Source organism: Sparus aurata, chromosome 7 (genome assembly GCF_900880675.1).
Source record: "Sparus aurata chromosome 7, fSpaAur1.1, whole genome shotgun sequence".
Classification (NCBI taxonomy): domain Eukaryota; kingdom Metazoa; phylum Chordata; class Actinopteri; order Spariformes; family Sparidae; genus Sparus; species Sparus aurata.
In genome coordinates this window covers 6,646,124-6,668,762 of record NC_044193.1, presented here as the reverse complement: position 1 = coordinate 6,668,762, position 22,639 = coordinate 6,646,124, and the positions used below count along the sequence as shown (strand labels likewise).

Below are 22,639 nucleotides of genomic sequence, written 5' to 3'. Positions count from 1 at the left end.
GATGACTCTGTCTGGCCTCGTTTTTTATCCAATGATGGGCTTAAAAAAACGTACAGAAAGAAGCGGACTTGGTGTGCCAAGGCCTTGAAGGGTAGCTCCTGCTCCTCGACAGATATATACCGCCAACAACACCTCACTGATTCCAGTTGCTTGATGACTTGACTTGACCTAAAGGAGTCGAGGGAAATACTGTATATTGACAAAGGGAGGTGAAATAAATGGATACATACAGGATGTGCAGTTTGCTACTCATTTTCATGCACTTTACATGTCTCCCCGGACTGTCATGACACTGATGATGGCTGCTACAGATCATCTTTAGCTGCCGCTGTTTCATTGTGTTTTTAACGTGTCTGTAGGTTCCTGAAGTTGCTTTTGAGGGGACGTTAAAATACGAGAAAGGTATTAATCCTCTCATCCAACTCTTGGCCAGAAGTGTATTGCCTAAAAGGTCAAAGCGTTCCTTTTAAATAAACCAGAAAACAGGCTCAGACGTTTTGCTCCGACTGACTGCACTTAATGATGTTCATTTCTAAGAGATTCACCCACGAGTGGCCACGCTTTTTGTGCGAAGTTTAAATTCCTCCTGTGACGGCAGGTAGCGACGCCATCACACCTGTCAGGAGGACCGCGTCAAGGATCTGAGCAGAACCTGAGCGGCCGACGCAGGAAGCGGCTCGAAAGACGAGCAGCACTCGCTGTGAATATCAGTGAGTAGTCTTATTAGCCTTGTGCCGCAGCTCAATCAAAGGTCAGGCAACAGTGGTGGAGTCGTACTTTAGCTAAGGAGGAGAGGCGGAATCCCTTGGCCTTTTCCTTCTTGGCGTTCTCGTTGAGGTAATTGCCGATGGCGAGGAGGTACTCCAGCACGGACACAAACGGCCTGCAGTTGTTGAGCTGTGTGCACATCCTGATCTTCTGGTTAATCAGCTGGAAGACAAACACAGGGGCACAGAGCAAAGTCATTTCTGATCTGTAATCCAGCCACACGGAGGCTGCGGCATTAAATTCTTCAGACAACAACTGTGAAATTTACGTTGAATAAGAGCTGTGGCGCGTTCTGGGGCTCTGTGTGCTGACGGACTGGAGACCAAAAATAACTCAAGGCTTTAGTGTTTTACATTATAAAAGATAAACAGCCATCTCACAACACAACACCGTGTTTGACCTCATAAAATGAATAATCAGGGCTCGGTTGTTTGGCAGGATCATTATCTGGTCTGTAACTGTGTCAGGAGCAAATATCCCTTGAGAATATCGCACCATTTTCCTGTTTAACCGGTTCTGAACCGGCACTGTTGGATATGGAAATCGTACTGAAAAAAGAACTGAAAGTGGGATTTTTAGGATTTTTTGCCAAATGGTGTGCAGGAGGAAAAAGGAGTTGAAGCCGAGGGAATCATACGTTTGCTTTTCCCGAAATAAGGTCCACGCCAACCTGCGGCAACACACCCACCATATGCTCCCGTTTTAAGAGGAGCTGTGTGCGGGAACCTTCTGCACAATAATGGAAAGCCACTGTGGTTTGTGCGAGACATAATTGAAACGGCTCAGCTCGAGGCGTCTGATTTAAGGACGGACGTTTAAAGCATCAAAATGTGAAGTCCTGGAGAGAGAAAGTTGATGGGTGAGTCTCGTCCACAGCTCGTCAGATACCGACGCTTTGGGTCGGCGTGCGATCAGAGCTGCCAATCCAAAGCGTCAGGATTTGACTGTGCGGGGACGAGACTCAAACATCAACTGTGTCTCTCTGGGACTGTCACATGTTGTTGCTTTGAAATGGTAAATTATTATCTGCGTTATCTACAAATGGAAAGTCTGATGTTGTTTCTCCTTCCTTGAAAGACAAAATACAGACATAAAATTCTGTTGGTAGAAACTTTGTTTACATGTCCCTAATAGCACGGTTCTGCTCTAATTAAATAATTCAATATGAGTGTGGATGTCCTTCAACGCCGCTTCCTGATCAAACAATGTGGGTGGAGGCGAGACGTATTCAGGCCGTCAGAGACGTCCCTGGATGGCGGAGGCTGTGAGGAAGTTAACCAGACTAAAAACAGAGCGTGCCGTCCAACTCATGAGCAAAAATCTAGACTTTTCATCTCTTTGTGTTGCAACGTTGCGTTTCTTTAGGTTCCAGTTTCTATTTCATGTTGTGACAACGCTGTGCTGATGATCTGGTTCAGTTTAGGCACAAGTACCACTTGGTTAGGGTCTGAAAAAGATCAAGTTTTGACTCAATACTTGTTTTTGTCACCACTAACATGGCTAGAAATTGTCTCACAGTCTCCTGAGATATATCTGGGGGTGTCACGCTTTTGTCTCAATTACAAACTCGAACTATTGTTATTGTCTTGGCAGCTCTTTCTCCGCTAACTTCACCACCATCCCCTCTACCTCCCGAACAAGACAGTCATAGACGTGTAATTAGCAGCGTCTGACAAGTACAAATGTGAATGTAACAGTGGTTTGCGCTAACGTTAACTGGCCATATTTTTATCTTGACGACTGGGCCGCGTTAGCTCTCCCGCTAGCTGCCAACAGCCGGCTGTGTTGCGAGACTCAACTCATTTCTGTGCAGGAAACACGAGAGAAAGTTTTTAGTTTGGTTTATCTCGCTGTATTCACTGCAAGTTACCGCTGGTGCGAATCCATCATTTCTCGATGTTGCTTATTCATAATTATTCAAAGCTTTCAAATAACGGAGGAGTTTTATTGTGAAGAATTGCCACCAAATCGCTGGAAACGGCTTTTCCCGATAGTGCTGCGGGGAGGAGGAGTGTTTACAGTCGCTTCTCTGACCGCCACACAAGCCGAGCACGTCATCAGTTAGAAACACACCTTCAAGCGGTTAGCCTCATTCAGATGGAAATGCAAATCTCTGATGATGCGCTGAGGGCCGACAATGAGCCCATTCCACACTCGAGAACACACACCGACAAACCGACACAGGTGAGCTTTTATGCTTTCTCAGAATTGTTTTCAAACAGTATTTTTTTTTTTGTTTTACAGACGGAAAAACTTGAAGACAGGTCGATTCTGCAAATGCGTGTCTGTCGGAGTCTTTCTTAAGGGACCCTCAGGGACCTTACCGGGGCGAGAACAAATCTACAGCCCAGCATCTCGCTACATATCGCTCTGTATTTGCATCCACGCTCATCGTCGAGCAATCAAATCCGAGGGACTTGACTTAAATCCCCTCTGGTGCACCGGCTACATTTTCTGTTCCACCTCTGTCAAAGCTGCAGAGGCTAAAGATTTTCTAACTCGAGTTTCGTCGCGACTTAATTGGAAAGCGGAGGTGCGATCGACAGAAACCGCCGAAAAAGCTACGTTTCGTTTTTTTCCACACAGCACATCACAGCTTCGGCGGGTCCTGAGCACATCCTGCTGTCTACCGCATCACTGACTTTGCCTTTGTGTGTCTGCCTCATATTTATATTTTGAAACGGCTTCACACCGAGTGCGGTAAACAGTCGATAATGCAGCGTAAAACCTGTCGGTGTCACCGGCAGTGCACATTGTAGGTGAGAAACATCTCCCAGTTGGTGACTTCTCCATTTTCTCTACCTCGAGCCCCGTCTGCCAGGTGGCGGGTAAATCCTCCTTAATGTTCGGGGCTTTACGGGAGTCTGCGGTGTCAGAGAATCAAAGGATTTAAGAGTATTGTCCGACAGAGAGGACCCCAACCTCTCCATGTTTGAACATATTTTACCGTGAGGCAGGGCCACACTCCGCTGTTGACAGTAGATTAGAAAGCAAAGTGCTTCTTGTACCTGCACAAAAATGCCAAAGTTAGATCTAAAAGTGGCCTTTTTTTTGTAATAAATCTCAAGTCACAAGTAGGACGTGAAACAACAGCAGCGAGAAAGGGAAAAAAAAAAGCCCAGAGTAAATTGAAACTTAATGAAATTGCTAATCTTTCTTGTCTTGTCATCTCGCTGGCACACGATATGTTTCCCCTCCGCGTTTTAGACAAAGAAAAATTGCTGTCACAGTCAATGGATTACAGTGCCATCATTCTTATCCATTGTTTCTCCTCATTCCCAGACAGTCAGCAGACAGGAGATTAGGGCTGAAGCACTGATGCTGAAAGGAACAGAAGCTTGAGAGAATCACATGAAAAAAAGAACACAAGAGCTGGGAGGTATTCTCGTCTGACTGCAATATCTTCACACCCTGCGGCCCTCGATGCCAATAAACTGCAGCCGTCTATAGGAGAGCCAGCGATTAGTCTGAGTAATGCCGAACCTGCGATATCCGCTGCTCTGCCGGGCCTTAAACATACACGTGTAAGGGTTAAGAAAATTAAAAAATAAGCCAATAGATGAATTATATTAACAGCAAAAGCAAAAGACAAGACAAAAGCAGTTTGTTTTTGGCAACATTTTTCAGAGGTGTCAATGGTGAGCAACTGGCTATTTTACGAGATGGAAGTACATTTTAAAGCCACCTCTGCTGAAACAAATGAGCATATTTTTAACGACATGTCCCAAACTTTTCAAGCCATCTTTGAGGAAACAACGTGCATACGTTTTACAGAACGTTGGGACATTTTCCAGACGTGTTTGTAGCAACGACGCTAGGTATTTTTAACGAGGCGTCAGTACATTTTTCTTCTTTGTGTTTGGCAACAAACTGCATAATTTTGAAAAAGACGTCGGAAGATTTTAAAGTAGTGCTGGTAACAACAACACCAAGTATTTTTAACAGGATGTTAGTACATTTTCCAGCTGTGTTGATGAGATGTTTGAACATTTCAAGCCGTCTTCGTGGCAATAAAACAGGATATTGTAGACGAAATATCGGGACATTTGTCAGGCATGTTTTTAGCGACAACACCAACCATCTTTAGCGAGACATCAGGACAATTTCGAGCCATCCTCTTGCCTACGAAGCCTGGTATTGAGACATCAGGACAGTGTTGAGGTGAAAAAAACATGTAATTTAAGCCAAAACATAAATTCCTAACTGTAACCAAGTGGTTTCTGTAGTGCAGCCTAACCACAATTGAAGCACAGCGCTGTCACAACATAAAATTGAAAATGTACACTTAATGAAATTCACATAAACATAAACTTCAGCATATCCAGAGTTTACAGAAACGACAAGAAACAATGACAGTGTTTATTCTGGCTGGTGGGTTGAATCTTACTCAAGGTAACAGGTTGGTCACCTCTCAGTGGCGATATGGTAACACCAGACAATACAGAGAGTGAAGAAGAAATTTCTGCCTGAGTCACCTCCGATAGATCTTTATCTGCAATGGTGGTTGTTTAACAATGAAGAAAACAACTCCCACGATACATCATGACATCATCAAACTCGCTCTCTTTTGTTTTCACCGTTTTGTTTGATAGTGGGAGGAGTGACATACGGTGCATACTGAGCATTTGTCTTTTTCCAAAAGTTTTTATGGAGTTGAATTGATGAATATTTTCCACGCCGCAGTGAAAAACCCCCAAAGTGGGTTTCTGATAAACGTAAAAACTTTGTACAGAAAAAAGGAACCTGATTTGATTAAGAAACATATTTTCTTGCCTCATCAAACGGAGAGCGGCGTCTTAAAGTGCCTCTCATGCCTGTCTGTTTTCAAGACTCTTAAGCATCAGGCAAATAGAATAGAAACTACTTCACCCACCACTTCAAACACAAAGCTCAAACCGAGGGGAGAAAAGCTTTTATGTATTAACGTCGGTTTGTTTCCAGATGGTCTTTTCATTTACGTCTCAAGTCCGGATGTCACTGAACATTAGCATTTGCATTATGGAATAAATTTGCATGTTCGTGCTCGGCCGTGTGCTGTGGAGGCTGTCAGGTTTCACCCTTTTTGCAGCTCGTAGGAACGGAACAAACTTTTAAAAACCCTCTGATTCCACCTTTGACTGGACTCCGTAGGTTGATCGAGTAAAAGAACTCACCGGCTGCAGGTCGTTCATGCCGGTCGGGAGCTCCCTCAGCGTCAGCAGGAGGTCGAGTTGTGTGCTCAGGTAGGGGACGTTGCACATCTGTAGCGGAGAGAGAGAGAGGATGTGAGCGTAATGGGCTGTGTGTATGCAGAAGAGAGCGCGATTATCACATCATTACACAACCTATTTCCATGTGATTATTCTGAATTATTTTTTAAAAAGCAGTGCTGCAGGGAGATGCCGCAATACGACACAGTCATCGGATGGCTGCGGTTTGTTCTCGCATGGCTCAAGTTCTTTGGCGAGAGAACCTCAGGCAGAAGTGGAGTGCTGCGGGCCCGTCGACCGGGCTGATTTAATAGAGAAACTGAAGGCTTGACACCTCGAAACGATTGGCTGAGCTGCCTAGTCGACCTTTGAGTCGAGGTAACCTCCAATAAATCACCCCACATTGTCAGACCGTCTCGCTCGTGCTCAGGTGCCATCTCCCCAAAAAAGCCAAAGGGCACTCGGTCTGACGGATGGTTAAGGCGAGATATTAGGATTAGTGATAGAAATCAAGGCCGCGTAATCATTTGGCTATTTATAAAAAGAAATGTACCAGTATGTGTCATCCTCCGCACTCAGAAGATCCATTTTTCCTCATCTTATCACATTTTCTGACACATTTATGCTTGGTAATGGGGCGAGGAGGAGGTTAACAGATCACACTGATTCCACGCCAAGGTAACACTCTGATAATTTTACTCCTCCTCGGCTGAAACCGTGTTCAGACGTTAGTCAGCGCGTTTAAAGTAAGCACGTTCTCTCACATTTCACCTACTTAACTGCAAACTGCCTTTAAATTTAAGATATGAAAAGGGATTCTTCATGCTTTGGTACAGAGCAGGTGAAAAGCGTGACAGACATGATTTAAGAGCATGCACAGACCTCATGTACAGCGTAGCGTAAGGGAATGAAGCCTCCCGAAGCGTGATTATGATTTGTTTCATCTGGAGGAAAAGGTCAGAGCTTCAACACTAATGTATCAACCGATCTCTTTAATGACGGAAAATCTGTTCTCAGATGCCTCCACAGAGGACAGTGATTATTCAGAGGTGTTACACAGATAACAGGACAAGTCTCCACGGGTCTGAAGGAAAACAAGACGTTAGCATCTACAACCGTGCTAAAAGCTCTGTGAGGCTGTACGCTAGCACAGGGGTGCTAATGGAAGCATGCTAGCTTGCTCGCATCGATAATACGAGCACATGGGTGTTCGAAAAACAGCCATATAGGTCGATTGTGAAAGCAGCTTATCAACAACCTATATTTACGCTTCTTGTACGGTGACGCCCTCCAGTGGCTGCAGTGATTAATTCAGCTGCAAAGGAGGAAGTCAGGTGCAGAAAGTGTCGAGAGACCAGAAAGGTACTTCGAGTAAATGTAATAGATCTTGACAATGACAGATCTCATTAATTTGCAGATTAACTACAGCTACTGTTGCAACATGGCAGATGAGGAGTATGTGCCAAAAAACAACTGTCTTAAAGGTCCAACATGTAAGAATGTTGGTTTAAAATAGTCCAAAAATATGTTGAATTAACAACAGAATTTAAAGAATTAAACGGTTTTCACTTTCTCTACTCAGGCATCCAAAGCTCCTGTGCATGTGGGGTAAAACAACACCAACGCTCCCCCAGTTCTCCAAGCCCCTAGACTGGGTTGTGTTGTATATACAGTATCTATGATGGGACTGCTAGCTGCACGGCTAACTTAGCCAACTAGCCATCTGCAGCTACAGTTAGCAGCAGTTAGTGGTTACTCTGGTGATATGCTTAGAAAGTTTACAGGGTATTTCAAAATTGAGAAAACTGTAGCAGTTTATATCGTGGATCATGATCGCGATTAATTCGATCATGATGTTATTTTTTGGCCCTGACGGCCACTCATACATCATGGAAATCCACTAAGCAATTTCTCAACCGAAGTTGTGGATCAACCGTCAACTTGCATTTTGGGATATACAGTGCGGTGCAGACAGCAGCAGAGACAAACGAACCCGCACAGCTCATGGAGGAAACACTCTGCTCTGAGTCATAACGACGCCACAGATTGTTAAACTGGGAGACGATTCAAAAACGAATGTGTCAGCCTGTTCATTTTCTTTAATAATTTAATGTTTTTCTCGGGGGAAAATGTAAGAAATGACAATCTAATTGCCGAACATCACTCTTTGAAAAAACCCCTCAAAGGATGAGCCATCACCTCTAATCTTAAGAGTTTCAATTTCAGCCATTTCGGCTCCTATTAAGTGCAGCATTTATACCTGCTTGACTCGGCGGCATTAAAGAGGACTGATTGTGGTGTGTGTTCAGCCGCATTCAGGGCGACTGCAGTCCTAACACTGATGGCATGCTCCTCCAGAAGGTTATAGGAGAAGCCGCCTTGTCTCATACATATGAAATCTTTTATCTGGAGTTAAATATTCCTGAATGGTACTGTAGGGTGCTCCTGCTCTTCATCTGCTCCCCCTCCTGCAGCCTTTAGCCAACCACACACCGGTCATCCGACTGCAGGCGTGCTGTGAGAGTGATAACCCCATGAATGCTAGGAGCTCGTCATGACAACCACAGTGTGTGAATGAGGAGGAGGAAGAGGAGGAGGAGGAGGAGGAGGAGGCAGGTGAGTGGAGACTCAACAAACATGAGGAGGAGCTGCATAAAATTGTGCCGAGGTCAGGGTCAAATCCTAAACAATCTTGATTCTGGTGAGAAAACAAACAGTACCTCCATCATGTAGCGGTCCACTATGTGCAGTTCTTCCACAGGTCCTTTGTGGGATTTGTACATTTCCACATCGTCCATGGTGGGAACGTACCTGGAGCATAAAAACAAGCATAATGACGTGACTTTTTAGAAGCCAGGCTTGTTTTTAAAACGCCTTAAGGTCTTGAAAATCAGATTGTTCACATTAAAGGTTCCTGTGGTTTGAATCAGAGCAGATCAAACCCCGCCCACACAGTTTTACTTGTGTTTTACAGTTTCGCTTACTGCCAACCACTGATAGGTTCAGATTTATATGTGTCATAGGCTGAAGAACCACATTGTCTTTCGTATCGGGGGATGGTGATGGAGTTACAGGCGAGAACGCTGCCAAGCCAGTGACCACTGTTCAAGACTGTGAGACGTTTATAAGTGTGATACCAGAGACGGCTCCGGTCGTGTGTTTTAGCGACCAACACGTTTCTTTAAAGCAACAATATGTAACATTTTGACCTTAAAACGACTTCAAAATCATTCTGTTTCCTGATGGACAGATAGCATCACTTGTCGCTGATATAACTGCTAACTGCTGCTAACTGAGCTAGTTAGCTTATCTGACATCACAACGGATAATATTGTTACAGAAACCCTGGATTTGTATTTACAGCTGTGATGTTACACTGAAAAACCCGATGTGTAGCAAATCACACTGTACCAATTCCTACATATTGCGGCTTTAAACCAAAACATGATCTTTTTCCTAACACAAACCAAGTGTTTTCTTTTATTTTTATCCTTTTAATGGTTTTGTTCCTTCCATTATGCCTGCATTTCAATAAAACTACAAGAATGTAGTTGCGTTTTATCATGAGGGGGAAATCTTATCCAACCATTTAGCCTTTTTCTTTCCAGGCACCTCGAGGGGTGGCGCACAACTCACATCTGCTAGATCTGGCATATAGATTAAGTTAAGTTAATTTGTACGGTGTGTAGTCACTAAATCAGTGTCAGAGATCTTCAACTGAACACTACTTGAAAATCTTGTCTTTGCTGCTCTCCAGTGGTTTAACTTCTCACCCTGCTGCACTGATGTACAGGTGCAACCCAGAATCCTGTGACATCACTTGTGGGTAAGTCGGTTTGTCGGTCTGTCTCAGAGGTGACGGCGAGGTGAAACAGACCACTGTTTGACAAGACTGGGTAATTAGAGCGACTGTCGGAACATTTCCTGTCATCTTTGTGGCGACAAAAGTGGGTATTTTAAGCCGAAAACACAATCTGTCTGCAACTCTAACCAAGTGTTTAATAACCAGACCTCAAATTCAACATTTCTGTGGTTAAGGTGGTTAAATAGTGCCACTACGTGCTAAGTTGTTAGCGATCATCTGCTTATTTACAAACCCAGCAGTCACAGAGCAACAGATGCGTCAGTGTGAGGTCATGCTTGTGTCCAGAAAACAAAAAAAGAAACCTTTTAAGCTTGCAGATCTCAGAGATTTCACCTTTCCCCGTGACCCCTTTCACATTACGCATAGCCACTGATACACTGTCATTATGAAATATTGATTGTATTTGCTCCAAGGCGCCGCCTCAGACGGGAAACAAGCGGTCATGTGGTTAAGAATACACACAGAGACAGAAACCTCAGCAGACAGAATACAGGAGAGCTTGACAACAATCGCAGAGAGCAGAAACTTTCCCTTCCACAGCCAAATCTGTAGGTGCCACGCTGAATATTTTATCACTGAGGGGGAAGAGTGCACATTGGAAGTGTATATAGTGTCCGTACAGTCGACTGTATGTGCAGTAATGAGTTGGATTTCTGCTGCTGGAACACATACAGGCGTTCTGACGTATAAATTACCCTTCATCTTTCTATTCAGAACTGATTGATTGATGGATGTTTATACTATTGACAGTTCTGCAACCAGTGTGCAAGAACTGCATTCATCTATATTGTATAGCTTATTGATTTTCCTGTCATGTGGTGTTGAAAGTTGAGGAGCAGCGCGGATACGAAGCCACTGACAGTTCGCAGCTGCCGCGTCTGGCATCGTTGCTGGGCCGACGATACATTAAGGCAAATGAATACATTTAAACTGTGCGGCTGTTTTCCTCGTCTGCACTGTTGAACGAGCTAATCTCCCCCTAAAAGACCCATTAAACATAGATGAGTCTAAATGTAAAAAAAAACCTGCCACACACTTAACTATAGATCTATAGATCTGTTTAAAAATGTATGTCACGACTCCTTTCTCTCTCTAACAGAAAACACTTCCTTATTTTGACCTTTGCGTCTTCATGTCATCACATGTATTTGTTCGGTAACCAACCTCCCTCGGGTCTGATGCCATTACATGGATTTCCAATGGCCCGGAGGATGGCGAGTGATTAAAAGCCAAACGGCGCTGATGGTCCTCGTCAGCCTCTATAAAGCAGCGAGACGCTGATGGGAGCCGCTATTTACTCACTCGCACTGAATTTGAACCCCCTGCTCGTCCTAAATCGGACTTCCTGCGTCTGTCATTTCTGACCTCAAACCCGAGGCGTTCACTTTTTCATGAGCCGGGCCGCGTGCCACCAGAGGAGCACCGGTCATTAATATTGCAGCACCTGTTGGGAGTGGTTCTTTTCAAGATTGTATTCCTCAGGCCTACACCACGGCGCATTAAAATATATATTGTGTTTTCATGGAATAAATAAAAATCCTCCACACAGCACGTTAGATCACTCTCTCCTTCCAGGAGGTCAGCCTCCGAGGCCGCTGAGTAAATTGCAGGTAAGAATCAGGAAGCATTTTACCCACTTTGAGTCTCATATTCCTGAGGGCATGTCGATAGTTTCCATCTCCGTAAATAACCTCGGATGAAACTTTTATTAGTGAGCTGCTCTGGTAAAAGGTTCTGGCATCTGCTCTTTAGTGTTAGCACACCGTGAAAGACTGTGCGTCTTCCTCACATGAACTAGCCGCGGTTTCCCCTGTTTCTCCTCGTCCCTCATTCACATCTGTTGTTGACGATTTGCTAAGCCGCTGGTTTCCAAAGTTTTTTTTTTTTTTTTTTTTTGCCTCTGCCAATTCAAACACACATGAACCGCCCGCAGACTCCGGGCTACGGAAAGTCATTCACCTCTCAGCTTCACTTGTCACAGCATCAGGAATGAATGCAAATCAGCGCTTTTTGGCACAAGTTCCTACCTCCTCAGAGAGGTGATGTGCTCATCAGACAGGCCTCCGTCTTCCTCATTAATGATGAACAGTTTGTCCTTCAGCTCTCCTGGTTGCACCGGAAAACTTTTGAGGAAAATGTCTGGCAGAACAAAAGATTAGGGGAAAAAGTTAACACACTCAAAAGGACGTGAAAGCTTTCCTGTAGACAGATCTTCTTCTTATCCTGCGATGAAATGACTTTTTTTTTAAAAAGCATTCTGAAGACAAAGGGTCCTTTGCTTAATTACTTTCCCCCAAATGCCTAAGGGAAATGCACAAATTTGCATTCCATCAAGTCAAAGCTGATGGGACTTTCTTTTTTTTTTTGTTCAGCAGAAAATTCCTCTGCATAATTCAGGAGCGTTGCAGCGCTTTCATTTGGATCCAGCTTCAGGAGTTGTAGACATGTATGTAAATACCTGGAGAACGGGACAAAACTTCAGCCGGACAGACGCTCAGGCGTTCATTTGGAAATCATCACATCTAAACTTCCTTTCATGAAAGTTGTGCGCTTGTCAACCGGCTTGTGGTCGGAACTTTCCCTGACGTGAAACTCTCTCTTCTTCCCTGCATGCAGCAAACACTTCTCTTCCCATAATTTTTAAAAAGCTGAAAGCTCTTTGTCAGACATGTGGAAGGAATTCTTTGACATGTTGTAAAATAAACTGTCTCATGGAGATCGAAGCCGCTGTCCATTAAATATTTAGCTACAAGCCAGGAGACGTTAGCCTCTACACGACCTCGCCTTTTTCTCAATATGGCAGGTTTTCCCTCTCTCAAATCGAGTGTGTAAGGACAGAGGATGTCACTCAGTGTACTGATTTTAAAGCCCGCTGAGGAAATGTGATTGTGATTTGGGTGATTTGATTTGATTTATTAAAGGTTCCAGGATGTATTGGGAGGTCAATGTTTTTCGCTGAGCAGACAGTCGAGATATTTAGACCTGGATGTGAGGATGCTGCTCAGCCGTACTTCCAATTTCACCCAGTGGTGATTCGTGGTAGTGCAGCAAAAAATGTCCCTTTGGCCCAAACAGCATTTTGCCCATACAGCAGCATTAAAGTCTGTAAAACTGTTGACAGGACACCTCCAACTCCTTCTATTATGATTTATTGATTCATGGAAGTTTTACAATTGTAAAAAAGTTTCTGGGCTGAGCTGGAAGACAGAGACACTACTGAGTATATTCAGTGGGCTTCACAACCAGGAAGTAAACCCAGAGAATAGAAAAACGTGCCAGGTGAGCAGTTCTCATTGGATAGAATAGACGCCATCTTTGCCTTCGTCATCTGGTTGTATTATTAAATCTATGGTAGGGGACAGATATGTGACATTTCGAGGGAGACTTAAAAGTGGCTAGCAGCAGTTAGCAACTAATTCATAGAAGAGGATCACAGGGTTCGTACACATTTTTCAAGGTCAAATTCAAGCACTTTTCAAGCACTTTTAAGGGTCATTTTCAAGATTTTCCAGCACCTTTTTGCTGGGGTAAAATACGTATCTATAGGAATATATATACTCATGATTTTTTCTTATCACAATTATGTACATTGTATTATGCTGTAAACATCTAAAATTATGTTTGATAATAGCAAAAACTTCAGAAATTAATTACAGACAGAGTTATAATGTCAAGCACTTTCAAGCACTTAAACTAAAATCCAAGTACTTTTCAGACCTTGAAAACACAACATTGAAATTCAAGCACTTTCAAGGATTTCAAGCAACCGTACGAACCCTGGGATCAGCAACTGAAAATGTCTGCAAACTGAGGAGGAAACGTGGTCCGAGAGCTCACCTTCCAGCAGAGGACGAGATCGACTGGCGCATAACAGGGACGGTAAATTATATTATTTCCATGGTGTGCTCTAGGTCAGAAAAGCACCGCCCACTGCATATATTTTGCAGAAAGCCTGGTTCTTTAACTGTCCCTGAAGGCTGACTTACAAAATAGGGATTAAAATGTTCTAATCCAAATCAACAATCTGGTTGAAAATCGGCTCATGACAGAGTGAATAGAATAATCAGGTGAGAGGAGAAGCAACGCCGTAATCAACACGTCTCTAAATCCTTGACATTAAAGTCCTGAGACAGTTATTCCCCCGTCAGGACCAACAGAGGCCGTCGTGTCACATTTTCAAATGAGGAATCACGACATCAAACATCCGAATAATGCCGAGCGCTACAAGCGTCCTCAGGAGAGAGAAACACACAAGTTCAAGTCGAGGCCCTTTGTTGATCTGCACTCAGACAAACTGTGCATTGGCCGAGCAAATTAGAGTTTAGAGGTGGAGAGTGTCTCCCACTGGGTGCAGGGAGCCACAGGTGTACTTTTAATTAGCAGTGCGACATTTCCAGACATTGAACAGGCGGCGTGCGACGGGGGCTCTCAATGAAGAGCCGCATTAGTCGGACACACAGTCTCGACAGAAATGCACCGTGATCGTACAAAACCACAGCGGCTCTCAGCGAGTGGGGGAAAGATTTACTCAAGTACAGAGCGTCGGTGCACTTTTAAGGTACTTGAATGTTTATGCTGCACAGTACTTCGGATCCACAACACTGCAGAGGGATTATGTTTTGGGTTTTTTTTTTTATCCACTTCAATTATATGGCATTTTATGAAACAAATCCAACTTAAGACCCAACACAAAAAAAAGCTTGTTGGGGTTCTTGTAAGACACCCAACTTTACAAATAAACCACATTCCCCCCCAAACTACGCAGAACCTTTAGACCCAGTGCAATTGTTTTAACAGACTAGTTGTCTGTGTTTCCATCGCGGTCTAAAGTCCAAAGCCCACTGACGTATGGAAAAGCATTTTTACGCCAAACTATACAACAGTAATTAAATGGTTCCATCTGTCATGTGCTTTCTTCTGTAACCCTAATCGATGTAACAAAATCAAAGTTAATTGATTTGCAGCTGCATCTTATTTATTTTTGATTGGTGGTTAAGATGCAATGCTGAAGTACTTTTGACCAATTGGAAAAGTTCAGCGCTGTAAGCCCCACCCCCAAAGTTCCTGTACTTTTGAGAAGTTCTTCCTTTTTGGGGGGGTAAAAGAAATTTGCTCCAAAGGTTTCTACTCTCTGGGGAAAGTTCATACAGTTCAAACAGAGCTACACTTACATTTAAATAGCTGTTTGCCCGAAAAGGTCAAATTATCTAACATTCCCAAAAATCTGTCGGCTGAACTGTTATTTCTTCTTTCCTGCATCATTAATCATTCCTTGGGGCGGCGCAGGGGTCCAGACACACCAAACCACCATCAGAGAGCAGGTTGCATCACCTCACGCTGCACTTGAACACACCGCAAACACTACAGCCAACGGCCAAATAGCTCATATTATCTGCACCCCTGTCAGAGGAGGTAACTCTCCATACCAGCAGGTGGCGGTAGTCAGTATACGATGACATTCAACAGTGTGGATATGCATGCTGTGTCTCAATTCAGGGTCTGCATCCTTCGAAGGACCCGGCCTTTGCGGTCTTCGAAGGCGAGTCCTTCGGAGAGACCTTGTTAACCGCGTCAGCCGTTGTTAAATGTGACGGTCTAGCCTTTGGAGCATTTCCTGGTTGCGTCACCAGATGTTTTACCCTTACGACACGATTTCTGCCGCCCAGGCCTGCAAAAGTGACGATCTACGCCACATGATGTCGCCTTTTTCTCTCTTTCTTTCTTCTTTTTCGGGCGCGCAAAGAATCTTGGGATACGTGAGGCCACGAAGGATAGTAGCGGTGCATCCTCCAAAAAGAGGAGAAACAAGGAGCATTTGTGGGCTGCATTTGGAGGAGCCTTCAAATTGGGACAGCCTTCCTGCGGTGCTGTGACATTATTGGCCTTCTAATTTCCTCCGAAGGATGCAGACCCTGAAATGAGACACAGCAACAGACTGCTGTAATGGCTGTTGTACACCACTCTCGCCACTTCTAATCGAGAGTATGTCTGATTAAAAAGTTGCAAATGACTTCAGGTGTGTGTTGACCGCCATCCGATGTGATCTACTCTTGTCTTTCTGTTGGTGGAGCAAAGAGAGGCGCCAGCCCGAGTCCTTCACAAAGACATCCACAGTCCAGACGCATTCAACGACTTAAATAAATCGTCCTCAGGCATGTATAGTCAACCGAGAGAGACGGGGGAAGGTCTGATTTTGCCTGTGGTCAATATAAAAGTGATTAATGCATTCAAACTTCTTCAACTTCAACTGTAGAAGCACTCGGCTCCACCTTGACCAGCTGCAACAGGATCTGAAGACGTCTTTCGCCGCTGATCTCATCAAAGGTGACTCACATTCAGACATGTTGCGGCCGCGCGTCTGTGTGAACACATTTCATTTGATCAGACTCGATTAAAACTTGAACTGATTTAAATTTAAAGGATTTAAAGGACACACACACACACACACACACACAAGCTTCTCTATGTGTCTTATATCTGCTCTGTTGGTATTTCTTTTTAAAGAATGCAATCAGAAAAATCAATATGAGCTACAATCTCGTTGCCAAAGGTCTTTTCGGATTCTTGTCGAGCACTTACGTACAACACTATAAATAAGCGCACGGATCATTACCGCGTTGTCCTGTGCACTGTTGATGCGCCAGAGGAAACCACTGAACAAACCCACAGCACGGCAGTAACACAACCACCCGCTCAGGCCGTCCAACTCCATCTGCCTCAGCGTGCAACAGCTAAACAACATGATGTTTTTTAAGCCGCGGTGGATACAGACAGAGTTCCCCCCCCCCCCGCGCATTAAACCTGACGCTAATCAACAGTTCTGAGCTCGTGTTTAAAATGATTGATTACACACGTGCATCACGTATTATCTGACGGAGGTGTGGTCTTGACTGTCTGCTGAGGTGTTTCATGCATACTGGCTCCAGGTGTAATGGGATCAGATGAATAAATAGTGTGGCGACGGGCGAGATATGAGCTGAATAAACAGCACAAATTTAGGCAGGTTTGTGGTGATAAACAGGCAAACGGGCTCGGGGAGGGTGTGTGAGTGTGTGTGTGTGTTTGTGTGTGTGTGTGTGATCGTGTGGGGGATGCTGAGAGGGAAGTGGAGACCTATTAACAGATTTTATTCATAGATGATTTTATTCAGAGTGAGCTGAATCCTGAAGGACTTCCTGTGTTTTCTTAAAATGATCGTCTTTTATTTATAGTATCGATCATAATTCTAGGTCAATATCGTCGATACAAATGCAGTAATTTAGTATAAGTGGGCCATTTATTTAAGTCCAAAATGTAGGTACTTTTCTTGGGTATTAGCGTTTAGCGTCCACTCCTTCTACAATTCAGTTTGACAGATTAGATTTCACATATAAAACACAAGAGATTATAAAATATAGTGAATGTAAACCTAAGAATAAGCTAGATGCACATTAGACCAAAGACTACCAAATTAAGAGGATTTAGTCCTAAGGAGCCCCTTCGCCTATTGTTAGTAACACTCTTTAACAACCATGAATGGTAAATTTATAGTTAAACTTTAACTAATTATTTCACTGTTAACACATAATGCAATGCTTTATAAACCATGTATGAAGCTAGTTTCTATTGTAAAGTTATGTTACCATATTTTTGTATTTCAAAGTTTGCAGTAAAATAAAAAAAATCTTAATAGTCAATCGACGATCAAACTAGAATCACTGCAATCTACAATCAAACTAAAAGCTCAGCCCTGTTTTCTTTCCTCGATGTTGTTCCAACTTCCGCAAAATGTGAGAAGGGTATAATACTCTCTTCCTCCTTTTGCCGCTGCACTAAACTACCCAGTAACAGTTCAAATCAGCTTCACCTTGACCAGGATCTAGAAAACATGACATATAATAGTAAAACACTCACAGGTGACTTTTCTCTGGATGATGAGAACTTCTGCTCGGTTTAGCGTAAGTGTAAGCATGTGCATAGTTGAAGCACATTTTGCTGATGGCACCTGGCGATTTACATTCATTCAAGGTGACGAGGGAGAGCGATAGAAGCCGAGGTAATACAGGAGTGAACTTGATGGAGAGCGCACCGGGCGTCGCGTCAAAGTCTGTTCCCTCGTCGATACGTGTTTCCCCCTGATCACCGGGATCTGAGAAAGGTGCAACACTGGCGTTCCTCCCTCTGGATCACTAACAAAACCTGCCTGCTTATTAATACCGTCGAGGTGTTTTCACTCTGCCTTTTCACAGCACCGATATCACAGTTTCTGCTACTAACGCTGCCTTTGTGACAGCGGTGTCAACAGTAACACTGCAGGGAAACACTCAGAGGGAAGGAAGCTGCATCCACTTTAGGTGACATCCTCTATTTTCGTCATGGAGTTGTTGTTTTTTTTCATACATGAGCGTATCGTGCATCTAACCCTTGCACGTCCACCTCCGCTGTTGTTGGATTTAATTACTGGTCGCACTTGTCACCCAGTGTTCTCGTCACTTGTACACATCGTCCGTTCAGATCTCATCTCAGACTGGTAGAATTTTATTATGTATTTCAATGATTTGACTCAAGCAAACGCCAGGGCACATTATCTGTGTGGTTGCACGCTACAAAACTCTGATCCTGCAACTTTATCAAGTCGCGGATCCGAAATCTTTCCTCCTCCACTGCTCTTCTCTGCGTCAGTGTTGATATGACCAGAGGAAGAGACGCAGCCTGACAGAGAGCTCCCCTTGTTCTTCAAATGTCTACAGTTTTTCTAAAGCATGCAGCAGAAGGAAGCCTGGCCTCGGGTTGCCTGCAGGCCGTCATCACTCAGCTGCTGCTTCCTGACACAACCAAAGTTTCCAGGTCAGGGGAGGAGCAGAGTCTCTCCGACTGCTGAGGTATTCTGTATCAAGACGGGGGAAATCTCTGTCGCTGTCCCTCAGATCTCCCATCCATATTTCATGACCATGTGATCTCTAATTATGTTGCCGGGTCCGCGCGCTCACACTGATTCCATTTAGCAGCCCCGCCAACCGCCGCCACATCTGCGTCGCCCTCACAGTTGGAGGAGCTCGCGAGGAAGGAGGCTTCTGAAATGTTCTCCCCCCGGCACGGGTTCTTGAAATATACAAACCACGTACGCTCAGTTAATCAAAAGTGAAAAGCCATTAGATGAGACGTAGAGTATGTTCCACTTCACAATAGCTCTTGTGGATTGTTTGGGCAGTTATGGCTTCTGCAGGACCGGTGACACACTGCCCCCTGCAGACACAGAGCGGGAACATCCATCTGCCCGCTCTGCAGCTGCCGTGGCAGCGCTACTGCTTAAAAGAGCAAAGTGGCAGCATTTATAAGTCCCTCTTTAAAAGACTTCTCAGGTCAGCCTCTCTTTAATTGGGCATTTAAAGTCTAATTTATGAAAATTAATGACTGACATTAACGCTGCCTCTGCAGAGATCCTTCTATGTGGTGCCTCCCTCTGGTGGAGGTGGTTCACTTCACACCTCGGCCTCCAAATCCGCAGACGGAACGAGCTCCTTTTACTCGAGTTCATCCGGAAGAATGCTTTTTCATCACCACGCGGAAATTAGACGTATTATTTTGCCGAGAAAATCCAATCTCCGCTATAAAAGAGCTGAAAATGATCTGCTGCGGGGGACAGTATTTTATAAGCAACCTCACCTCGGCACTCAGGAACACATCTATTGTCGAGCTACTCACTGAAGTTGTGTGCAATCTTCTGGTTGAGCATAATGTGCTGGGTATTACTCGGCTCCGGCGCGCCCAGCGTCCCCAGATCTTTAACGGCAAATTGCTCATATAAGCGGGACGTGTCGATTTCAATCCTCCTGGCGCTTCCTTGTTGTATCCAAAATGATTTTGCAATCTGCCGAGACACAAATTAATTCCGCAGTGAGACAACTCCGTTTTATGAGGAAATCAATGTTAACATTACCAAAGAGCAGCGCCGGGGAAGCAATAAGTGACAGACAAAGCAAAGAATCATTCTTAGCAATGATGCAATGAGGAATAATGAAGTGAAACCGGGCTGAAACTATCTTTTCTGTGTTGGCCCCGCAAAAAAACAAAAAAAAAACACCTCATTAGAATGTGACTAATTCCCACTGATGAGATCCTTTTCTTTGCTTTCTACTGAACTGTAATCAAAAGTTTTACCTTCTCTGAGCCGACCACATCCCAGTGGAAAGCCTTGGTGCGTGCTTTTTTGAAAGGTGACTTCATTCTGAAGGGTAAAGGTGGGGCGGGTGGCGGGGGTGCGATGGGCGGGGGTGGAGGCGCTCTCATGGCGGATGGGCTCTGATACAGAGGCTCTGGGGCCGTGGGGGAGGGTGTTAGGGTGGCGTGAGCAGGTGAGGGCCGAGGGGAGGCGGGTGAAGGAGAGGGTAATGACGGGACGGGAGGCAGAATATCAGAGGTCCTCCTGGGGCTGCGAGGTTTAGGGACGGGCTTTGAAGGATCAGTTTGACCTGCGTCACCGGCTTGTAATTGATCTCCACCACTTGAAGCAGGCTCTGCGTTTTCATTATCAACCGGGGGACTCGTATCTCCACCACTGGGCTCTGGATCTGTGTCCGAGTCCTCTGACTCTTCTGCTATGCTTATGTTTTGTAGACCCATCGTTTCCATGAACACGTATTCACCCATGGACTTCCTCTTCCAGTCCGAACACAGTTTGTGGATGGCCTGGACCCAAGCATCTCGCTCCGTCTGGACGGACTCGGGGGCGGTTGTTTGCTCGGGTAGAGGCACCCGGAACCTGCAATAAATCAGCTGAACTCAATTTCCCCTCATCAGCAGAGACAAGTGACTGAAATTAAACACTCTGGTAAAGCTGTAGATAAACAGCTGATGTTTCGTTAACCACTTGATATTGTCATTATTTCATCCTCACTCACTGGTATTCATTTTTGTGGGTGATCAGAGTGAACGTGTCGAAGTTGGGAGGTTTCTGCACTCTGGTGTCGCCGTCTGAAAGGTGAATCACGGTGGACACGGGCACCATGGGCGGCGCCTCGCCGTCAGCGGGGCCTCGTCGCCTGAAGGGGACCAGAGTTAGCTGGCCCGGGTGGAGCTTGACCTCATATCTGGGACAAAATAGAGAAGGAGCGTTTTAAGCCACAACAACACCATGTTCGAACACATGTGCCCCTGATTCCTGGAATAATCTACAGAAGGACCTGAAATTGTCAGAGTTGATCAATTTTGAAATATCGCCAGATGTTCTCGATGTTTTAACGGAGAGCTTGGGACATTCTCCAGTCGTGATAGTGTTGCGACTCAAACAGGAAATTTTTGACGAGAAGTCGGCACATCTCCAGCCATGTTTGTGGCGACCAATCAGGTATTTTAAGCCAAATCACAATGTTTTCTTAACCCTTACCAAGTGGTTTATGTGCCTAAACATAACAAGAGCATGAGCACAGCGTTGTCACAAAATAATCCAACATGTGTCGAGAACACTGGATGAAATGTGCAACCGATAATTAAATCTAACAGCGGCGGAGGTGGAATCGAATGTGAACCGGGAGAAGCATAAAGAAAAGTAAAGTTTCAACATATCCGTCGGTTGCAGAAATGTTGAGTTGCCACAAATAATTTCTCATCACTGACAGCTTTAGCAGCTTTACATAACAAAGACACATCCGTACTTGACCCATCTGAAGGATGCCAGGCCGCCTCGGTGGAGCAACAAGACGCCTTCCCGAAGGCTCTGCGAAGCTTGAGGCTGCTGGAGTGTTTCTGCATTCCCCTCTCCAGGGTCACTGTATATGTTCCCGTAAATGATCTGATTGACGAGCTGAATGATCTGCGCAGAACAGAAAGAAACATCTGAATGAAATAACATCAATAACAAGTGGCCACAAAGGAAAACAAGCATTACGCCTTTCATCGTCTTATCAGCATAAATTATCGGAACGTAAACCACCCGACAGTCTCAGTGAGCATGAATACATTTAACATGGGTTTCCAGGTGCTGCGGTTTAGATGCTCAGTGAAATAAATTCACCTTGTGTTTGTCTTCCAGTGAAGTGGCTTCCAGCTCGTAGTCATGGTGTCCTTTAAAGGAAATGGTGAACCTCGAACCCGTTCCATCGTCACAACTCTTGACTTTGGAGAAGGCGAACTGTCGCTTGATGATGCCTTTCTCGATGTTGCACAGCATTTTGGTCTTGAAATCAATCTGGGTCGTCACAATGGGAAGGTATTTAATTAGTATGAGCGCACATCTGCTGTTTAAGATAAAATTTGATGTTCTGTTACAGTTTTTTTCCCACATCTCAAAAACTATTGGATGGATTGCCATTGATTATTTGACAGACAAATTTCATGGCAGAGGATGAATCCTATGTTGTTATCAGTCCTGGCATTGCTCTCGAAATATTATCTTAAAAGCGCCTTACATAAGAATTAGCCACCCTTCAAGTTCAAAATTAAAGCAAATGGGGGGCTGCATATCACGCAACTAACTGCTGCTAACTGTAGCTGCAGTCAGCTAGTTAGCTCAGTTAGCCGTGCAGTTTGCGATGTGTTTGGACTGGGTGCTCGGAGAGACGGGGGAAGTCTTGCACAGGAGCCGTTAGTCTCGTTTTCTTGTTTTTCTCAACTCACCTGAAGAACCCGCTTCTGCCACCTGTAGCGGCTGTGCTTGTGAACGCTGAAGTTGTACTGCGAGCGCTGCTGTTCCTGCAACGACACCCAAATAAGAGCCGATTGTCATTCGTTGTGGGAAAACACCTTTTAGTAATGCGAGGGATAATATCTTTTGTTCTCTGTTTCCTGGTAAGGTGAGGAAGAATGTCTTGTAAAACTGCTAATAACATTGTGAGAATTA

At 44.5% G+C, this 22,639-nt stretch overlaps 2 protein-coding genes across 2 annotated transcripts in view; one reads left to right on the top strand and one right to left on the bottom strand.

The window, feature by feature from the left end:
* LOC115585614 (tripartite motif-containing protein 16) overlaps nucleotides 1-22,639 on the top strand; it is a 155,903-nt gene that overhangs the window by 92,793 nt on the left and 40,471 nt on the right. The gene's annotated exons all lie outside the window — the stretch shown is intronic.
* LOC115585609 (formin-like protein 13) overlaps nucleotides 1-22,639 on the bottom strand; it is a 41,330-nt gene that overhangs the window by 15,821 nt on the left and 2,870 nt on the right. The window contains exons 3-12 of the mRNA XM_030424114.1: nucleotides 22,417-22,491; nucleotides 21,815-21,988; nucleotides 21,456-21,613; nucleotides 20,703-20,891; nucleotides 19,963-20,563; nucleotides 19,507-19,672; nucleotides 11,850-11,961; nucleotides 8,678-8,768; nucleotides 5,922-6,008; nucleotides 778-930 (exon numbers count right to left, since the gene is read on the bottom strand). Of these exons, the coding sequence (XP_030279974.1) occupies nucleotides 778-930; nucleotides 5,922-6,008; nucleotides 8,678-8,768; nucleotides 11,850-11,961; nucleotides 19,507-19,672; nucleotides 19,963-20,563; nucleotides 20,703-20,891; nucleotides 21,456-21,613; nucleotides 21,815-21,988; nucleotides 22,417-22,491 (1,806 nt within the window). The remainder of the gene's footprint in view (nucleotides 1-777; nucleotides 931-5,921; nucleotides 6,009-8,677; nucleotides 8,769-11,849; nucleotides 11,962-19,506; nucleotides 19,673-19,962; nucleotides 20,564-20,702; nucleotides 20,892-21,455; nucleotides 21,614-21,814; nucleotides 21,989-22,416; nucleotides 22,492-22,639) is intronic.